The sequence below is a fragment of the chloroplast genome of Triticum urartu (genome assembly GCF_056163025.1).
Source record: "Triticum urartu chloroplast, complete genome".
Classification (NCBI taxonomy): Eukaryota; Viridiplantae; Streptophyta; class Magnoliopsida; order Poales; family Poaceae; genus Triticum; species Triticum urartu.
The window spans coordinates 1-19,442 of NC_021762.1; the positions used below are offsets into that span (position 1 = coordinate 1).

General features: G+C 35.2%; 10 protein-coding genes and 11 non-coding genes across 21 annotated transcripts; 11 read left to right on the plus strand and 10 right to left on the minus strand. All coding sequences in view use genetic code 11, as the record gives it.

Annotated features, from left to right (window-relative positions):
• Positions 1-81: 81 nt before the first annotated feature.
• On the minus strand, positions 82-1,143 carry psbA (photosystem II protein D1). Its single transcript has one exon. It carries the CDS (start codon positions 1,141-1,143, stop codon positions 82-84), a length of 1,062 nt encoding a protein of 353 aa, YP_008239229.1.
• A 221-nt stretch (positions 1,144-1,364) lies between these two features.
• On the minus strand, positions 1,365-3,934 carry trnK-UUU. The gene is made up of 2 exons: positions 3,897-3,934; positions 1,365-1,397 (listed from the first exon to the last, which is right to left on the minus strand). It is a non-coding gene; the product is annotated as a tRNA-Lys (tRNA).
• matK (maturase K) lies at positions 1,669-3,207 on the minus strand. Its single transcript has one exon. It carries the CDS (start codon positions 3,205-3,207, stop codon positions 1,669-1,671), a length of 1,539 nt encoding a protein of 512 aa, YP_008239230.1.
• Positions 3,935-4,519: 585 nt separating the features above from the next.
• On the minus strand, positions 4,520-5,566 carry rps16 (ribosomal protein S16). Its single transcript has 2 exons — positions 5,522-5,566; positions 4,520-4,732 (listed from the first exon to the last, which is right to left on the minus strand). Exons 1-2 carry the CDS (start codon positions 5,564-5,566, stop codon positions 4,520-4,522), a joined length of 258 nt encoding a protein of 85 aa, YP_008239231.1.
• Positions 5,567-6,313: 747 nt separating this feature from the next.
• On the minus strand, positions 6,314-6,386 carry trnQ-UUG. Its single transcript has one exon. It is a non-coding gene; the product is annotated as a tRNA-Gln (tRNA).
• A 346-nt stretch (positions 6,387-6,732) lies between these two features.
• On the plus strand, positions 6,733-6,918 carry psbK (photosystem II protein K). The gene has a single exon. It carries the CDS (start codon positions 6,733-6,735, stop codon positions 6,916-6,918), a length of 186 nt encoding a protein of 61 aa, YP_008239232.1.
• A 404-nt stretch (positions 6,919-7,322) lies between these two features.
• psbI (photosystem II protein I) lies at positions 7,323-7,433 on the plus strand. Its single transcript has one exon. It carries the CDS (start codon positions 7,323-7,325, stop codon positions 7,431-7,433), a length of 111 nt encoding a protein of 36 aa, YP_008239233.1.
• A 107-nt stretch (positions 7,434-7,540) lies between these two features.
• trnS-GCU lies at positions 7,541-7,628 on the minus strand. The gene has a single exon. It is a non-coding gene; the product is annotated as a tRNA-Ser (tRNA).
• Positions 7,629-8,666: 1,038 nt separating this feature from the next.
• psbD (photosystem II protein D2) lies at positions 8,667-9,728 on the plus strand. Its single transcript has one exon. The coding sequence runs from the start codon at positions 8,667-8,669 to the stop codon at positions 9,726-9,728; it is 1,062 nt and encodes a 353-aa protein (YP_008239234.1).
• On the plus strand, positions 9,676-11,097 carry psbC (photosystem II CP43 chlorophyll apoprotein). Its single transcript has one exon. The coding sequence runs from the start codon at positions 9,676-9,678 to the stop codon at positions 11,095-11,097; it is 1,422 nt and encodes a 473-aa protein (YP_008239235.1).
• A 153-nt stretch (positions 11,098-11,250) lies between these two features.
• On the minus strand, positions 11,251-11,338 carry trnS-UGA. Its single transcript has one exon. It is a non-coding gene; the product is annotated as a tRNA-Ser (tRNA).
• A 358-nt stretch (positions 11,339-11,696) lies between these two features.
• psbZ (photosystem II protein Z) lies at positions 11,697-11,885 on the plus strand. Its single transcript has one exon. The coding sequence runs from the start codon at positions 11,697-11,699 to the stop codon at positions 11,883-11,885; it is 189 nt and encodes a 62-aa protein (YP_008239236.1).
• Positions 11,886-12,162: 277 nt separating this feature from the next.
• trnG-UCC lies at positions 12,163-12,233 on the plus strand. Its single transcript has one exon. It is a non-coding gene; the product is annotated as a tRNA-Gly (tRNA).
• Positions 12,234-12,685: 452 nt separating this feature from the next.
• trnfM-CAU lies at positions 12,686-12,759 on the minus strand. The gene has a single exon. It is a non-coding gene; the product is annotated as a tRNA-Met (tRNA).
• A 1,958-nt stretch (positions 12,760-14,717) lies between these two features.
• trnT-GGU lies at positions 14,718-14,789 on the plus strand. Its single transcript has one exon. It is a non-coding gene; the product is annotated as a tRNA-Thr (tRNA).
• A 373-nt stretch (positions 14,790-15,162) lies between these two features.
• trnE-UUC lies at positions 15,163-15,235 on the plus strand. Its single transcript has one exon. It is a non-coding gene; the product is annotated as a tRNA-Glu (tRNA).
• Positions 15,236-15,296: 61 nt separating this feature from the next.
• Positions 15,297-15,378, plus strand: trnY-GUA. Its single transcript has one exon. It is a non-coding gene; the product is annotated as a tRNA-Tyr (tRNA).
• Positions 15,379-15,735: 357 nt separating this feature from the next.
• Positions 15,736-15,809, plus strand: trnD-GUC. The gene has a single exon. It is a non-coding gene; the product is annotated as a tRNA-Asp (tRNA).
• An 813-nt stretch (positions 15,810-16,622) lies between these two features.
• psbM (photosystem II protein M) lies at positions 16,623-16,727 on the plus strand. The gene has a single exon. The coding sequence runs from the start codon at positions 16,623-16,625 to the stop codon at positions 16,725-16,727; it is 105 nt and encodes a 34-aa protein (YP_008239237.1).
• Positions 16,728-17,359: 632 nt separating this feature from the next.
• Positions 17,360-17,449, minus strand: petN (cytochrome b6/f complex subunit VIII). The gene has a single exon. The coding sequence runs from the start codon at positions 17,447-17,449 to the stop codon at positions 17,360-17,362; it is 90 nt and encodes a 29-aa protein (YP_008239238.1).
• Positions 17,450-18,405: 956 nt separating this feature from the next.
• On the minus strand, positions 18,406-18,476 carry trnC-GCA. The gene has a single exon. It is a non-coding gene; the product is annotated as a tRNA-Cys (tRNA).
• Positions 18,477-19,442: the final 966 nt, after the last annotated feature.

Genomic DNA, 19,442 nt, shown 5'->3' on the forward strand with positions numbered 1-19,442 from the left:
AAAGAAATACCCAATATCTTGCTAGAACAAGATATTGGGTATTTCTTTCTTCAAAAATTCTTATATGTTAGCAGAAAAACCTTATCCATTAATAGATGGAACTTCAACAGCAGCTAAGTCTAGAGGGAAGTTGTGAGCATTACGTTCGTGCATTACTTCCATACCAAGGTTAGCACGGTTGATGATATCAGCCCAAGTATTAATAACGCGACCTTGACTATCAACTACAGATTGGTTGAAATTGAAACCATTTAGGTTGAAAGCCATAGTACTAATACCTAAAGCAGTGAACCAGATTCCTACTACAGGCCAAGCAGCCAAGAAGAAGTGTAAAGAACGAGAGTTGTTGAAACTAGCATATTGGAAGATTAATCGGCCAAAATAACCATGAGCAGCCACAATATTATAAGTTTCTTCCTCTTGACCAAATTTGTAACCCTCATTAGCGGATTCATTTTCAGTAGTTTCCCTGATCAAACTAGAGGTTACCAAGGAACCATGCATAGCACTGAATAGGGAACCGCCGAATACACCAGCTACACCTAACATGTGGAATGGATGCATAAGGATGTTGTGCTCTGCCTGGAATACAATCATAAAGTTGAAAGTACCAGAGATTCCTAAAGGCATACCATCAGAAAAGCTTCCTTGACCAATAGGGTAAATCAAGAAAACAGCAGTAGCAGCTGCAACAGGAGCTGAATATGCAACAGCAATCCAAGGACGCATACCCAGACGGAAACTAAGTTCCCACTCACGACCCATATAACAAGCTACACCAAGTAAGAAGTGTAGAACAATTAGCTCATAAGGACCACCATTGTATAACCACTCATCAACAGATGCAGCTTCCCAAATTGGGTAAAAGTGCAATCCGATCGCCGCAGAAGTAGGGATAATAGCACCAGAGATAATATTGTTTCCATAAAGTAAAGAACCAGAAACAGGCTCACGAATACCATCAATATCTACTGGAGGGGCAGCGATGAAGGCGATAATAAATACAGAAGTTGCGGTCAATAAGGTAGGGATCATCAAAACACCGAACCATCCGATGTAAAGACGATTTTCAGTGCTAGTTATCCAGTTGCAGAAGCGACCCCACAGGCTTGTACTTTCGCGTCTCTCTAAAATTGCAGTCATGGTAAGATCTTGGTTTATTCAAATTGCAAGGACTCCCAAGCACACGTATTAACTAGAATATAGATAATAGAAGGCTTGTTATTTAACAGTATAACATAGACTATATACCAATGTCAACCAAGTCAGCCCAAAGATTAGCTATCCATATAACTAAATTAACCAAACCAATAATTTTGTATTTGTAAATGAAGTGAGTCAAAGTGAAAAACTTTGATGGGTCTTTTCTATATGGGTTGCCCGGGACTCGAACCCGGAACTAGTCGGATGGAGTAGATAATTCTTCCTTGTTACAATAGAGAAAAATCCCTCCCCAAATCGTGCTTGCATTTTTCATTGCACACGACTTTCCCTATGTAGAAATAGCCAATTTCTATTCCAAAGAGGAAGTTCTACTAATTTTTTTAATTAGTAAGTTGATTCACCTACTCTTTATTATAATAAAAAGAACATTTCAGAATGAAAAATAGAAAAGTTTTTTCTTGATCATTTATCAACCCTTTCCTGTTTCTTAATTTCGTCTAATGATTAATTAAGAGGGTTGACCAGGTCATTGATACGTATAATATCCAAATACCAAATACGCTCAGTGTGTGATCCACAGAAAGAAAAAAGAGTTGTTTTGGTGAACATCAAAGAAAAAACTTGCTCTTCTTCCATAAAAAATTCTTCTAAAAATGCCGAACCCAATCGTTGCATAAAAGTTCGTACCGTGCTTTTATGTTTACGAGCTAAAGTTCTAGCACATGAAAGTCGAAGTATATACTTTAGTCGATACAAAGTCCGTTTTTTCGAAGATCCACTATGATAATGAAAAAGATTTCTACATATCCGACCAAATCGATCAAGAATATCCCAATCTGATAAATCTGTCCAAATGGGTTTACTAATAGGATGCCCCGATCCAGTACAAAATTGAGCTTTTGATAAGTATCCTATGAGGAGAGTAGCGGGGACTATGGTATCGAATTTTTTCATTCGAGTATCTATTAGAAATGAATTCTCCAGCATTTGATTCCTTACTAACAAAGAACTTTTTTGTACACTTGAAAGGTACCCCATAAAATCGAAGCAAGAGTTTGCTAATTGGTTTATATGGATTCTTCGCGGCTGAGTCCAAAAACAGAAATAATATTGCCAGAAATTGATAAGGTAGCATTTCCATTTCTTCTTCAAAAAAAAAGTGCCTTTTGATGCAAGAATTGCCTTTCCTTGATATCGAACATAATGCATAAGAGGATCCATAAAGAACCATAGGGTTTTCCGAGAAAAACCAGGGTACATTATCCCAAAATGTTCCATCTTCCTAGAAAAGTGGATTCGTTCCAGAAAAGTTCCAGAAGATGCTAATGGTAAGCAAGAAGATTGTTTACGAAGAAACAACAAAAAAAATTCATATTCTGATACATAAGAGTTATATAGGAATTGAAATAGTCTTTTATTTTCTTTTTTGAAAAAAAAAATGGATTTCATTGAAGTAATAAAACTATTCCAATTCGAATAATAGTTGAGAAAGAATCGCAATAAATGCAAAGATGGAACATCTTGGATACGGTATTGAAGGAGTTGAACCAGGATTTCCAAATGGATAGGATAGGGTATTTCTATATGTGATAGATAATCCAAATGCAAAAATTTGTCTTCTAAAAAGGGAAATATTGAATGAATAGAGCGTAAATTCTGAAACTTTGGTATTTCTTTTTCTTTCAGACAAAAAAATTCCCGTAGCGAGAATGGGATTTCCACAACGATCGCAAACCCTTCAGATAGAATCTGAGAATAAAACTCAGAATAAAAATAATTTTTGTAATCCAATAATCGATCTTGGTTAGGATGATTAACCGAGTTATCCAAAAAATTCTGCTGATACATTCGAATAATTAAACGTTTCACAAGTAGTGAACTAAATTTCTTGTTATTACAACTAACAACTATTTCCACAGGTTCAGAACCATTTAATCCATAATGGTGGGCAAATGCATAAATATATTCCTGAAAGAGAAGTGGGTAGACAAAGTATTGTTGACGAGATTTATGTTTTTCTGAATACCCTTCGAATTTTTCCATTTGTATTTCTACTTGAATCAGAGAGAAGAAGCATTTCTCGGTTTATCGAATGATGATACATAGTGCAATATGGTCAGAACAGGGTGTTGCATTTTTAATACAAACCCTGGAAAGAAAGGGAGTCTAATCCACAGATCTTTTTCTGCTCCTTTTCTACCCAATTAGTTTATGTTTGTTCTAATTAAAAAAAAGAACAGAACAAGTTTTTTATTTTTGCAGGCCAATCGCTCTTTTGACTTTGGAATACAGCCTCTTTATCAATATACTGCTTCTTTTACACATTCAATCCATAACATCCCTTATTCAATCCATAATCAAGAATAATTAGGATTTCTAAAAAAAAAAGAAAAAATAAAGGGTCCACTCATAGGAAAACCCAACCTTTCCCCGCATCCGGCACTAATCTATTTTTAACGTCTAATTAGAGCGGGGAATCATTCCAATTAGGAAGTTCAGCTCGTTGCTTTTTATTTTACCAGAATTGGAGCCAGGCTCTATCCATTTATTCATTAGACCCAGAAAATCGTAATTTTGGATTCCATTCAAAAAAGATTGATTTTATTACGACATGCTATTTTTTCCATTCATTACCTTTGAGGATCAGTCGTGGTCTTCTAGACTCTACCAAGAGTCTGGACGAATTTGTTGTTTCATCCAAATGTGTAAAAGATCATAGTCGCACTTAAAAGCCGAGTACTCTACCATTGAGTTAGCAACCCAGATAAAAAAAGGATCTTAGATACGATCGAAATCCAAAAATCAATGGAATTACACCGCGCGCTTCTGTCAAAACATTGAACTAGCAAGACATCAAAAGATTTTTTTTATCGACCATGAAAAACACTCAAATGCCAAAACGAACAGGTCCGGTGAAATTCCACTAAAGTAAAGTTAAAAAAAGAGCGACCCTAATCACGATGGCCAAATTCTCCTTATTTTTAGCGATTTTTATTAACAAAAAATATATATTATAAAAAATATATATTATATTGTATGAGAATACATGCAAGAGGAACACCCTTATCATTTGAGCGAAGTGTAGGCGGAAAAATTGAATATGGAGTGAGGATAAAGAGACCCATCTATCTACAAATTCTATTTGTTCAATAGACCTTTGTCAATGGAAATACAATGGTAAGAAAACAAATTAGATAGAAAAAGTAAATAAAATAGGGGCTTATGTTGGATTGGCACGATATAATATAAATCCAAATAGGATTAAAAAAGAGGTAAATTGTGTCTAAATAATTAGACAACTAGGAATACTAATAATCTTCTCCTATCCTATTTTTTGATTCATTTAGTTCTTCAATTAACTCAAAGTTCTTTCTTTTTCTTTAAAGAATTCTGCCTTCCTTAAAATATCATAAACAGTTCTTGTTGGTTGAGCACCCTTTTCAAGGAAATAGAGAATAGCTGGAACATTTAAACAAGTTTGATTCTTTATCGGATCATAAAAACCTACTTTTTGAAGATCTCTTCCTTCTCTTCGAGATCGAACATCAATTGCAACGATTCGATAGACAGCTTATTGGGATAGATGTAGATAAACAACGCCCCCCCCTAGAAACGTATATGAGGTTTTCTCCTCATACGGCTCGAGAAAATGATTCGAATTTCTGTCGATAATAATAGAAATTAGACTATGACGTGCATTAATTTCCTTACAGAAAAAACAAATTTCATTTATACTCATGACTCAAGTGGGCTAATTTTGCCTGACAAACTTCGAAGGCAAAATCCTTCCAAAATTTTTGAGTCGTCTTTAAACTCTTTTCTTTGTCTCATTTCGAACGAATTGACTTTTATTCCTTATTCTAATCCAACTCTGTTGTTGAGACAATTGAAAATTGTGTTTACTTGTTCTGGAATCCTTTATCTTTGATTTGTGAAATCCTTGGGTTTAGACATTACTTCGGGAATTCCTATTTTTTTCTTTCAAAAGAGTAGCAACATACCCTTTTTTCTTATTTCCTTCGATAAAGCATTTATCTCTTCTATAGAAATCTAATAAGAGGGATTGATTCTGATATACTTTTATTGGACTTTCTTCTTATTTTAACCTTTCGATTTATTTCTATATTAAGGATAGACTGACAAAGTTGGCCTAATTTATTAGTTTTCACTAACCCTAGATTCTTTCCCTTGATAAAAAAAATTCTGTCCTCTCGAGCTCCATCGTGTACTATGTTACTTAAACCCAGCGCAAATTTGGTTCGGAACGAATAGAACAGGCTATGTCGAGCCAAGAGCATTTTCATTACTATGGAAAATGATGGATAGCAAAATCCACAATCGATCATGTCCTTCAAGTCGCACGTTGCTTTCTACCACATCGTTTTAAACGAAGTTTTACCATAACAAACATTCCTCTTTTCATTGCAAAGTGGTATAGAGAATTGATCCAATATGGATGGAATCATGAATAGTCATTGGTTTAGTTTTTTTATACTAATTAAAACTTGCTATCTATGGAGCAATATGGATAAAAGAAAGTAAGTATTTATCCGGGAAGCCTCCGCCAAGATCCAATTTATTTAAACCCATATTAAAATTCTATCATATGAATGAAACATAGTTTGAAAAAGACGACTAAACAAGTTTGCTTAAAACTTATTTATTCTTAAATTTCCACCCTCAACGGATGGCTCGAGATGATCAATCTTGAAGTGAGAAAAGAAGGATTGACTCTTCCTCAATAAATAAACTATCAACCTCCAAAAAAGTTTAATTAATTTAATTACTAGAATTAGAATTCTAGTAGTAATATATTTTTTCAGTACCAAAAACAATTAACTATAATAACTAAATAAACTATTCCAATGAAAAGATTGAAAGTTTTTGGTAGTTATAGAATTCTCGTACTTCTTCAACTCGAATACCAAAAGGAAGAAAAAAATATGACTAAGTGATTTTATAGTAGAGGCATATCCTGAATGTGCTTGATAGATCCCATTTTTTCATGAAAATAAAGATAGTCAATTTGACTGGACTTAAGACTTTATTATGTTTTCTGAGAAAGAATAAGATATCATTATTCTCTTTAATAAACTTTTGTCTCGTACGGAATACTATATGATTTCACCGTTTGTTTCATCAGAAACAATCTGGGACGGAAGGATTCGAACCTCCGAGTAACGGGACCAAAACCCGCTGCCTTACCACTTGGCCACGCCCCATTTCGGGTTTTATGCGACACTAATAAACACTAGTATGTTTATTTGTTATTCGTCAATACCATTTCAATTACATAAAAAAGGAGGGATATTCTCTTGCTAGTATTCTACACATGCGGATAATATAGAATCAAAAAAATGCATTGATCATTACATGGAATTCTATTAAGATATTATATGAAAGTCGAATTTATTCCACTCTCATTTGAGAGTGCGAATACAAGGAGGTATTTTGTGTTTGGGAAAGTCCGAAGAAAAAAGATTTTGAATCTGCCTTTTCCTTCTTTCCCTTAAAAAAATAACTCAAGAAAAATCCAATTATTTACTCTACAAGAATGAAATGCTTGTTATGCCTAATATACTTAGTTTAACCTGTATCTGTTTTAATTCTGTTCTTTATCCTACTAGTTTTTTCTTTGCCAAATTACCCGAAGCTTATGCTATTTTCAATCCAATCGTGGATATTATGCCTGTTATACCTCTATTCTTTTTTCTATTAGCCTTTGTTTGGCAAGCTGCTGTAAGTTTTCGATGAAATCTTTAGTACTCTGTATGCCAAATTGAATGATGTGTTCATTCCAAAAAAATTTTAAAATGGGTAAAAGCCGAGAAGTTTTATATTTTTATATTATGAACCTTCGATTCTAAAATTTAAATTCTTCTACATTGAATGGGTAGCTACAGCAATAAATTTGGATCAGCCTTTCTACTCCCCTGCACCTAGGTTGAGCAGGTACCTAAAGGTACCTACACAATACCTAACCACCTAACCCTATTTTTGCTATTGATAAGAGTGCTTATTATAAAAGAATTCTTGCAATTTTTTTCAAGAATTCTTTTTTGCATTTTTAGGTATAAAAAAAAACCATCCTAGTGGATCCGTGTGGTAAGGAAAAACTGGTAATCTATTCCTTAAAAAAAAATCTTGGAGATTATGTAATGCTTACTCTCAAACTTTTTGTTTATACAGTAGTGATATTCTTTGTTTCACTCTTTATCTTTGGATTCTTATCTAATGACCCAGGACGGAATCCTGGACGCGAGGAGTAAAAATTCAGTTTTTTTTTCTTATTGGATTTGTTTCGTACATTTATCTATGAGAAAATCCGGGGGTCAGAATTCTTTCCAATTCGAAAGTCCCAAATGATCCAAGGGAGCGGAAAGAGAGGGATTCGAACCCTCGGTACAAAAAAATTGTACAACGGATTAGCAATCCGCCGCTTTAGTCCACTCAGCCATCTCTCCACGTTCCAAAGCGAAAGGTTTCCGTGATATGATATAGGCAAGAAATAAGAAATAACGGTTGCAAAAAACCCCTTTTTTTTCTTTCAAAAGTCTATAAAAATTATATTGCCAATTCCATTTTAATTATATTCTTTTTTCTTAATGTTAATAAAAAAAGAAGAAAATTCTTGTTTTTTCTTTCTAAAAATCGATATTGGCCGAGAGACAATCAAATAGATTTTCTCTTTAGCGGGCATTTCCATATAGGACTTGTTATAATTATAATAAAACAAGCAGGTTATATAAAAAAAACGCTTTTTTTGTCGATTATTTATCAAGAAAGCAAAAAGGGTTCTTATCAAATCCACCATAAAATTGGAAAGAAGCATAAAGTAAGTAGACCTGACTCCTTTAATGATGCCTCTATCCGCTATTCTGATATATAAATTCGATGTAGATGAAATTGTATAAGCGAATTTTTTTTATTTCCTTAGACTTAGACCGCGCAAGACAAGAATTTTTCGCTATTTACGATTTCATATTCTTGTTACTAGATGTTCTATAGGAATAAGAAGAAATCGCAACTCCTTTGCGCTACACATAAAATTGGATTTCGAAGGTCCATTTTTTTTTTCAGAATCCTCTATTATTTTAGTTCTTCCACCCATGCAATAGAGAGGGAATGGGAAAAGAAGGGTTACTTTTATTTGCATTTTTCCCTTAAAAGATAGACTTTGAAATAGGAGTCTTGGAATAATGCTGAATTCAAAGGTTTATTTCTTTCTATAGTATAAGAAAAACAATTTATTTCTATTTCTATAGTATAAGAAAAACAAATAGTATAAGAAAAACAAATCGAATCAAATTCATGGATTTACCACGACCTCGGTTGTGACTGTGACTCCATAGATAAAAATGGGAAATTTCTCTCTTCGAGACCATTGAAAAAGGGCATTGAACGAGAAAGAAATCGTCCACAGATAATAAAACTATCATATGCCTTGGAAAGTGATATGAGGTGCTCGGAAATGGTTGAAGTAATTGAATAGGAGGATCACTATGACTATAGCCCTTGGTAGAATTCCTAAAGAAGAAAATGATCTATTTGATACTATGGATGACTGGTTACGAAGGGACCGTTTCGTTTTTGTAGGATGGTCTGGCCTATTGCTCTTTCCTTGTGCTTATTTCGCTTTAGGGGGTTGGTTTACAGGGACAACTTTTGTAACTTCTTGGTATACCCATGGATTGGCTAGTTCCTATTTGGAAGGTTGTAATTTCTTAACCGCAGCAGTTTCTACCCCTGCCAATAGTTTAGCACACTCTTTGTTGCTACTATGGGGGCCCGAAGCACAAGGAGATTTTACTCGTTGGTGTCAATTAGGCGGTCTATGGACTTTTGTAGCTCTCCACGGGGCTTTTGCACTAATAGGTTTCATGTTACGCCAATTTGAACTTGCTCGGTCTGTTCAATTGCGGCCTTATAATGCAATCTCATTCTCTGGTCCAATTGCTGTTTTTGTTTCTGTATTCCTTATTTATCCACTGGGGCAATCTGGTTGGTTCTTTGCGCCGAGTTTTGGCGTAGCAGCGATATTTCGATTCATCCTTTTCTTCCAAGGATTTCATAATTGGACGTTGAACCCATTTCATATGATGGGAGTTGCCGGAGTATTAGGTGCGGCTCTGCTATGCGCTATTCATGGAGCGACCGTAGAAAACACTCTATTTGAGGACGGTGATGGTGCAAATACCTTCCGTGCTTTTAACCCAACTCAAGCTGAAGAAACTTATTCAATGGTCACTGCTAACCGCTTTTGGTCCCAAATCTTTGGTGTTGCTTTTTCCAATAAACGTTGGTTACATTTCTTTATGCTATTTGTACCCGTCACCGGTTTATGGATGAGTGCTATTGGCGTAGTTGGCTTGGCTCTGAACTTACGTGCCTATGACTTTGTTTCCCAGGAAATCCGTGCAGCGGAAGATCCTGAATTTGAGACTTTCTACACCAAAAATATTCTTTTAAACGAGGGTATTCGTGCGTGGATGGCAGCTCAGGATCAGCCTCATGAAAATCTTATATTCCCTGAGGAGGTTCTACCACGTGGAAACGCTCTTTAATGGAACTTTCGTTTTAGCTGGTCGTGACCAAGAAACCACCGGCTTTGCTTGGTGGGCTGGGAATGCCAGACTTATCAATTTGTCCGGTAAACTGCTTGGAGCTCATGTAGCTCATGCCGGATTAATCGTATTCTGGGCCGGAGCAATGAACCTATTTGAAGTGGCCCATTTCGTACCAGAAAAGCCCATGTATGAACAAGGGTTGATTTTACTTCCACACTTAGCTACTCTAGGTTGGGGAGTAGGGCCAGGGGGGGAAGTTCTAGATACTTTTCCGTACTTTGTATCTGGCGTACTTCACCTAATTTCCTCCGCAGTCTTAGGCTTCGGTGGCATTTATCACGCGCTTCTGGGACCCGAGACTCTTGAGGAATCTTTTCCATTCTTTGGTTATGTCTGGAAAGATAGAAATAAAATGACTACAATTTTGGGTATTCACTTAATTTTGTTAGGTCTAGGTGCTTTTCTTCTAGTACTCAAGGCTCTTTATTTTGGCGGTGTATATGATACCTGGGCCCCTGGGGGGGGAGATGTAAGAAAAATTACCAATTTGACCCTTAGTCCCAGTGTTATATTTGGTTATTTACTAAAATCTCCTTTTGGTGGAGAAGGGTGGATTGTTAGTGTAGATGATTTAGAAGATATAATTGGTGGGCATGTATGGTTGGGTTTTATTTGTGTATTTGGCGGAATTTGGCATATTTTAACCAAACCCTTCGCATGGGCTCGCCGTGCATTTGTATGGTCTGGAGAAGCTTACTTGTCTTATAGTTTAGCTGCTTTATCTGTCTTTGGTTTTATCGCTTGTTGTTTTGTATGGTTCAATAATACAGCTTATCCGAGTGAGTTTTATGGACCCACCGGGCCAGAAGCTTCTCAAGCTCAAGCATTTACTTTTCTAGTTAGAGACCAGCGTCTTGGAGCTAATGTGGGATCCGCTCAAGGACCCACAGGTTTAGGTAAATATCTAATGCGTTCCCCAACTGGGGAGGTTATCTTTGGAGGGGAAACTATGCGTTTTTGGGACCTTCGTGCTCCATGGTTAGAACCTCTAAGGGGCCCCAACGGTTTGGACTTGAGTAGGTTGAAAAAAGACATACAACCTTGGCAAGAACGACGCTCAGCAGAATATATGACCCACGCTCCTTTAGGCTCTTTAAATTCCGTGGGTGGCGTAGCTACCGAGATCAATGCAGTTAATTATGTCTCTCCTAGAAGTTGGTTATCAACTTCTCATTTTGTTCTAGGATTCTTCTTTTTTGTGGGCCATTTATGGCATGCAGGAAGAGCCCGAGCTGCTGCAGCAGGTTTTGAAAAGGGAATCGATCGTGATTTGGAACCTGTTCTTTACATGAACCCTCTTAACTAAGATTTTCTTATTTATACCTGTTCTACTTTTTTTCTGTTCTGGCTCGGTTATTCCATCTAGCCGAGCCATTCATTCCTTTTTATGAAAGAAAGATAAGGGACAGAAAAAAAAAATAAATAAAAATGAAAGAAACAAACGTATTCAATAAGCAAAAGGAGAGAGAGGGATTCGAACCCTCGATAGTTCCTAGAACTATACCGGTTTTCAAGACCGGAGCTATCAACCACTCAGCCATCTCTCCACAGCCTAATCCTTATTTTACTCCTACAAATAGAACATAGCCATATAAAAAATAAAAAGATTTATTAGCCTCTAGAAAGATATCAGATACAAGTTCCTTTTCGATATATCTCTGTATACTGTATACACGGATACAGGATCCGCTATACCCGCTTGTGAAATAAAGAGTAAATAATCTCTTCTCACCCCCATATCCAAATAAAAAAGCGGTTTAAGTAATAAATTTGAATTAAAGAGAAGAATCAATGGATTCATGATTAAACCCCTCCTACTTCTTGTATTTTTTTACAATTTTGGTTTAAGTGAGGGATCAAATATGTAGTCAACTTTATTTGATGGTAGCTTGGAGGATTAGAAATATGACTATTGCTTTCCAATTAGCTGTTTTTGCATTAATTGCGACTTCCTCAGTCTTAGTAATTAGTGTACCCCTTGTATTTGCTTCTCCTGATGGTTGGTCAAATAATAAAAATGTTGTATTTTCCGGTACATCATTATGGATTGGACTAGTCTTTCTCGTAGCTATTCTGAATTCTCTCATTTCTTAAATGAAATTTGGTTAATATTTATTAACCCCATAAAAAAGAAATAATAAAGGCCATTTCTTCTAAAAAATTAGAATAGTGAGACGTATTAAAACGCAATTTGCGTTCCGAATTGCTAGCTCTTCTCTTTCAGTATTATGAAATTCCATTCCCATTAGAATATTCATTGACAGATAATAAAAAAAGGAAAACTCTAATATAATAGAAAATGAAATGAAACGGTCGACCCAGACATAGAAGGTCGACCCAGGCGGATATACGCTATAAAATATATACCGTAGCGAGCGTAGTTCAATGGTAAAATATCTCCTTGCCAAGGAGAAGATACGGGTTCGATTCCCGCCGCTCGCCCGCTTAATTTATCAAAGTACTATGATAAAAAGTTTAGTCTAGTTAACTGTTTAACTACTTATATTAAATTAAGTATTAATTAGGTGTTAGTCTAGTGCCGTATCCCTTACTATCTTACCCTTCCTTTGCATCCCACTCAAAAAAAGAGGGCGCTCCAGAGGCAGAAATAGAACTCGCCAACAGAGCTCCAAAAATTGGGTATTAACTGAGACAAACAACGGGCAAACTTTTTTTAAAGGGAAGGGAGAGGTAGACTGTCCCTTTCGTTTCATTTTTATTTTCTGCAGGGTAGGGAGAGGCCTTGCGCCTTCTTTTTTTGAAGGCAAGTGACTTCGCAAACTGCTCAATTTTGCCCTCTAGGGCCGGGAACTAATGAATAAAAAAGGGTTGGATACGCCCCTCTACCATACATATCTAGAGAAATAGAATAGTCCTTTTATACAGACTGCTAAGTGCGGAGACGGGAATCGAACCCGTGACCTCAAGGTTATGAGCCTCGTGAGCTACCAAACTGCTCTACTCCGCTCTGGAGTACCAGAAACTGGTGGACAAAAAAGGCTTGAATACAAGCCTCTAACATGTCTAGACAAATAGAATACTCCTTTTATACAGAATGGAGCGGGTAGCGGGAATCGAACCCGCATCGTTAGCTTGGAAGGCTAGGGGTTATAGTCGACGTTGGTTGATTATTTTTAACGTCTCTAATTCAAAACCGAACATGAAATTTTGATTTCATTCGGCTCCTTTATGGATATTCTCACCACTTAACATCTATGTCAGCTTTTCTATTTGAATGGAACCAAAGCTCTCCGCTTTCTAGATGATCCTTATAGAGTAGGAGATAGAAATTCTATCTAAATTCATCTAATCTACTTACTTCGTTCCCTAATTTCATTCAAGAGATCCTGAGGAAAAGAATTGGGTTTCCACCGAGCTGAAACAATATGCGGATGGTTCTAGTAAACCAAAACTATCGTTTTTTAGCTATTTGGCTTCCTTATTCCTTATTTTAAGAAGATTTAGTTACGATTGGAAATCAACTTTTTTGTATCTTCATCCATAGATCCTTTACTCATATTTTCAAAATTGGAATACTTAATCCAATGCAAAATTATGCTTCGCGACTCTGTACTCATAATCCTATTTTTATTTTGGATGCAATTTAAATTAGTCTTTGGATACAAATCGCCAGAATGTATATTCTTCCTCAATATGCTATTGAGAGGAAAAGGATTTAATCCTTTATAAGAACTAAAGTTTTCATCGGAATATAAAAATAAAAAACTTAAGGATGCCTTAAGTATATCATTTCAAATTCAGTTATTAATAGAACGAATCACACTTTTACCACTAAACTATACCCGCTACATTGTAGATTATGGTATAAATGGTACCCTTTGTCAAGGATAGCCATTTGACAAGAAGGCTAATTCCCCCTTATTGAATCAGATGGAAGAAGGTTCATGACACTGAGCCGTTGGTACTTCTACTTCGATCGCTCGCCTTTACTTTAGGATTTAGATAGCCCCTCTGGTCTGTAAAAAAAATCTTTTCTTACCATGCTAATAGCGCCTGAACCAAATGTATTTATTTTGATTAGGATCCTATTCTACGGTTACGACTACAATAATAATTATTTACTTTGCAAGGACGTAAGTGTGTCAGACTGCTAAATTGTTTTATTATTCCTACAATATAAACTAGGGGATATAGGGGGTAACACTGTCCCTATAAATTCCTTTTTTCCTTTTCTTTTTTGTCCAGAATTGAACAAAAAAGAAATTATGGAAGATGTTTTCTTCCCCCATTAAGTCCGAGCCATAGAGTAAGAGTGAGATGAGTTTTCCAAATTCATCATAGACTTTCCCTATGGCTTGATAGAAGTAAGCAGCAAAGAGTCGTAACTTAAAGAAAAAAACGGACAGGGCCGACAGATTTACCTGATGTAAAGAAGATCCTAAAAGTCTCTGATTAGTCGACTCTCTCCATTTAACACTTTCCTCTCTCTCCTTTTTTCCACTGACTCAATTCTAGTTTATTAGATTCTTGTTTAAAAGAATGCAAAAAGTTCAATAGAACTAAGAACACATAAAAAATAGCATAGAGGATCAAGGCCATTACCAAAAGTTCCTCCCAAGGATCCTATATCCTATTGGGTATCTGTTCCCCGCCTTTTCCCGCTAGGATCGGAAATCTTATATTTTCCATATCCATATACCGTTGAATCCTTGGGGTTCCAGAATCCGCCTATTTTACTAGTCTTCGGAAACGGAAAACCCTGAACCAAGAAGAGTTGGATATGTTATGTAGGGTATGTTTTTTTTATTAATTTTATTTTGAGCTCTCAAGATATCGATATATACATATACAATCTCTACATAATGTCTCTCTCTCTATCTCTATATATTATATATATAATATGTACATTATGCAGTAGACCCATAATGGGAAATCCAAGTGGCTAATTTTTGAATTAAATAAAAAGCCCTTTTAACTCAGTGGTAGAGTAATGCCATGGTAAGGCATAAGTCATCGGTTCAAATCCGATAAAGGGCTTTTTAAATTAGTGGTAGAGTAATCTCGTGCTAAGACGTAAGTCGTTGGTTCGAATCTGATAGAGTACTTTTCTACTAAATTGATTCACTTTTTTTCTTTGTTTTTGAAACTTTCTCTATATTTTTAGAGAATTTTATGACTTAGTGCGGGATGGATGCATTTTTGGTATGAACACTAAATGAAGCACGGAGAATTAATCTATAACGATCAACTAAAAAAAATCCTAGATGAAAACATAACAGAAAAGTTGGAAAAACTCTTTGCTTTGGATCTATTTATACTTTTCGAGTATATTGACAATTCCAAAAAACTGCTCATACTATGATTATAGTATAATCACGAGCGGTTGTATATGGCCCTATCGTCTAGTGATGCCCCTATCGTCTAGTGGTTCAGGACATCTCTCTTTCAAGGAGGCAGCGGGGATTCGACTTCCCCTGGGGGTAGGGAGTATTATGAAAGGAGGTTAATCATAGATTAGCAAAAACCCTAGAATAAATTCTTCCTGGGTCGATGCCCGAGTGGTTAATGGGGACGGACTGTAAATTCGTTGACAATGTCTACGCTGGTTCAAATCCAGCTCGGCCCAAACCAAAAATCTAGGGCTTCGTGAGTATGAACTAAATCCTTTTGTTTTTCTTCCATAAAATAAAATGTCTGATCTATAGAAATAAAAGATAAAGAAAAAAGGGAAATTTTTTTTCTAATCCATATCTCTCTCATTCCTTTCTTACAAACAAAAGAGTTTTTCTTATTGAAGGCTGGATTATTATCCATTTTTAGTGATAAAAAATCACGACATACTAGTTATGTCACTCTCACTATACCCACGTATAATATAATATGTGGGTATGTAGTATATGATTCGTCTATTTCTTAGAGTACGAAAGACGAATCGAATCTTCTTATGGTTCTATTTAAGAATGGGTATGCCATACACCCCGCGGGGATTGTAGTTCAATTGGTCAGAGCACCGCCCTGTCAAGGCGGAAGCTGCGGGTTCGAGCCCCGTCAGTCCCGAACTAGGGTTCAATGAATGGAGAAATTGATATTTCCTTTTTCCATGAAAAAAAGGGGCAGGGAGCAAGATCAAATACCCACAGGGCACCCTTACTTCACTTTTTTATTTTGCATCTCTCATTAAAGAGGGAGGGAGGGCATATAGGAATTTTTTTTCACTACTCCCAATCGATAAAGAAAGACACACATACGATATGTGGATTAGTAGAATTTAGGATATTATATTACTCTATCTTTCTTTATGATGATACCATCCTCATCTTAATTTCCTATTCCACTCTTATGGAATAGAGTACCGGTATTTTACCGGAATCCATACATAAATCGTATTCCCTTTTTATTTCAGACCTCTTTTCCCCATCTCACTTCTACTGCTTATTTGGATGTCTATGTGACCCATAGAAAGTGAAAGTTGGTCATATAATACATACATAATTGTATGTATAACTATAAGAAAAAGGAAGGGAAATTGTATAAGATTAAGAAAGTATAAGATTAAGAAAGCTCGTGGGTTAGAGATATAGAAAAGAAAAAGTAGAAAAGGATTAAAAAAGAGGGAATTCCTAATCCAATCAAAAAACCCATTTTGGTCTTAGTGTGGATAGAGGATCTTCCTATGTTATACTATATAACTCTCATCCGTGAAATATAACTCTCATCCATGAATTGATTTGATAGATCCGATATTCATAATATTGAATTGATTCAGTATTATCAGAATGCAAGCCCTACCCTTGAATTTACAAGATACCCCTTTTTCCTCTCCATGGGATTACATCCCGAGTTATTGTGAAAATAAAAAATAAAGAGGTTATGGAAGTCAATATTCTCGCATTTATTGCTACTGCACTGTTCATTCTAGTTCCTACTTCTTTTTTACTTATTATTTATGTAAAAACAGTCAGCCAAAATAATTAATTGGAATTCCAATTAATCATTGAAGAAATTAAAAAGGGATTAAATAAAAAAAATCCAAGTCTTAAATGAAAGGATCTGGTTGGAATCTTAAAGTGTGGTAGAAAGAACTACATATAGTTTTTTCTACGACACTTTAGATTCTTTCTATTATATTATCTTTGAATCTACATAGAATAGATTAGTAGATTGAAATAGTTAAGTAGTCTAATTCAATTTCTTTTTTCATTGCATCCACTTAATTTCAATCAGGTCAAAATAAAAAAATCTAAGACAATTCTTGACCAAAGAATCCATGGAAGGAAAGAAAAATAATATGAAGAATAGACTATAGTAAAAAGTAAAAGGAAATGGAAAATGTGTGATATGCCGTGAATAGTTCCGTGGAAGAAAGTCTAATTTTCTTATGTATAGAACTTTTTTTAACCATTCGTCATTTCTAGTAGAAATTCTGAATTGGTATAATGGCTCTTTCTTACATTACAACTTACAATACAAGAGTTTCTTACAGGAGTGAAACAAAACTAAAGAAAAAGATTAAAGAATAACGTTTGACAAAATGATTAATGCAAAATGATCCATTAAAGAAAAGAATTGATACAACAATTTGATTACTTAATCAATTAGTAGTATCCCTAGAGTCCACTCCTTCCCCATACTACTAGTGAAAGAGAAAATGTAAAGACTACCATTAAAGCAGCCCAAGCGAGACTTACTATATCCATCTAAATTATGTCTCCTATTTCTATGAAGGGATTATTCTACTATTGATCAATAATCATAGTGGAATCAAGGGTACAGAGTCAAAAAGGGATTCCGCCCTAAGGCCATGGATCAATCAGTTCAAGGAATTTACTCCTAACAAATTCTTATAGGAATTCTGGTAGAATTAGAGAGCATTAAAAATACGAGATACTATAGCCCTTTTTTCCTTAAAAAAGAAAGAGTACGGGAATGATGTCCTGAATAGAAGAAGCGGGAATAGGAAGATTTTTTATTCCTTTTGTTACTCTTTTTTTTTTTAAGCAAAGGACGCCCGAATATACCATAAAATTATCGATAGATAAATATTTATTGGATACCTACCTTACCTAATGTTTATTTTTGACCTAAACCCTGCAGCCTTGCTTTGTATCATTCTATGAAAGAATGAAGAGATTTTATCCATAATACAACTCCTAAATTGATTTTTGATCGACCTATTTAATCTGATTCTCGTTAGAATTAAGTAGTCCTTACTTTAGTGTATGTAGGTAACATAAGATGTACGATAAAAAAATGTATAATAATTAGTAAGTCTTGATATTCTTTCGTGGAGTCCCTTCTTGAATCTTAGATTGAAAAAAAAAAAAGAATGCCCCTTAGGGACCTTTCTTTGGATACCAAGATTTCTGACATCTTATCCTCGTATTTTAAAATTATCAAATCGAATCTCAATTAAGAACCAATTCAAATTCATATAATAAAAGAATAAGGAAACACTACCTCACCCCTATTGATAACCATTTTGGCCACTACCGTCAAAACAAACCCTAACCCTAGTTTGAGGATAGAACTATGGTATGGTTTCTCTAAACCCAGTATCGGCAGGCCCAGTTACTCTCTTGCCCGAACTTATGCGAAGTAAAAATTTATCGAATTCGATCAGCACTATAAAAAAAACCTAAGTATTTTATTGATCAGGCGGCACCCAGATTTGAACTGGGGATAAAGGATTTGCAGTCCCCTGCCTTACCGCTTGGCCATGCCGCCAAAAAATCCGATCAAAAATCTAGAAAACAGCAAGTATTCATCCACGTTTTCTTACGAAAAGCCCCTTTTATTTTGAATATAATTCTACTTACTTTTTTCCAATCTTTTTCAAAAAATCTATTCCTGCTTTTTTTGATCCAGTTTCTATTATTCTCCTCGATAGATTCTATCTTAAAACATACATTGTTAACACAATAAAACTTCCCATTTCTTTCTATTGAGATGAAAAAGAAGAAAAAGTGGATTTCTATTCACAGGCTGCAAAATTCAGAATAAATTGGAACCGTTAACTAGAATTCTCTTTTTTTTATTGCAGTAGTGAACTACTCTTAAATCGGTATTATCTCCCCCCCTTCAATGGCATAATAAAATATTATGGCTTTATGCTTAATCCGTGTATAGGTAAACTTTAGGTCCGAACAGCATTATTATCCAAAGATCCCCTTTATGTACATATCTCTATGGGGAATCATGCTTTAATTTTTCAAAGTATTAAATTAAATATCTTGAATAAAAAAAGGAAATTTGCTCTGATATAGAGTATAACCTGACTATCTTGGCGTACCCAAGTGAAATTACGATAAAAGAAAAGCATGGATATGGGGAGAGGTGGATAACTAGATTGGCATGTACTTAAAAAAGGGACTTACTTTATTTTAGAATTCCACAATGAAATACTGAATTTTCTAGCAATTATACTACTCCGATCCGAAATAAAAAAGAACCCTCAAATTATTTTGAGAAATTAAAGTAAGCACGCTATTCTAAATCGAAGTAAAGTCAAACTTTCTAGTATATTATATTACGGCTTTATTACATTCATAGAAAGGAGATAAAATGAGAAATCTTTGCCATCCAATCTGATTAGAATATCATAACATAAAGTATAAGTGGCAGAATTTTTTTTGTAGGAATGTTTTATCAATTCATTTTCATTTCATTTGTACCCCTGGCAAACTCGAACTT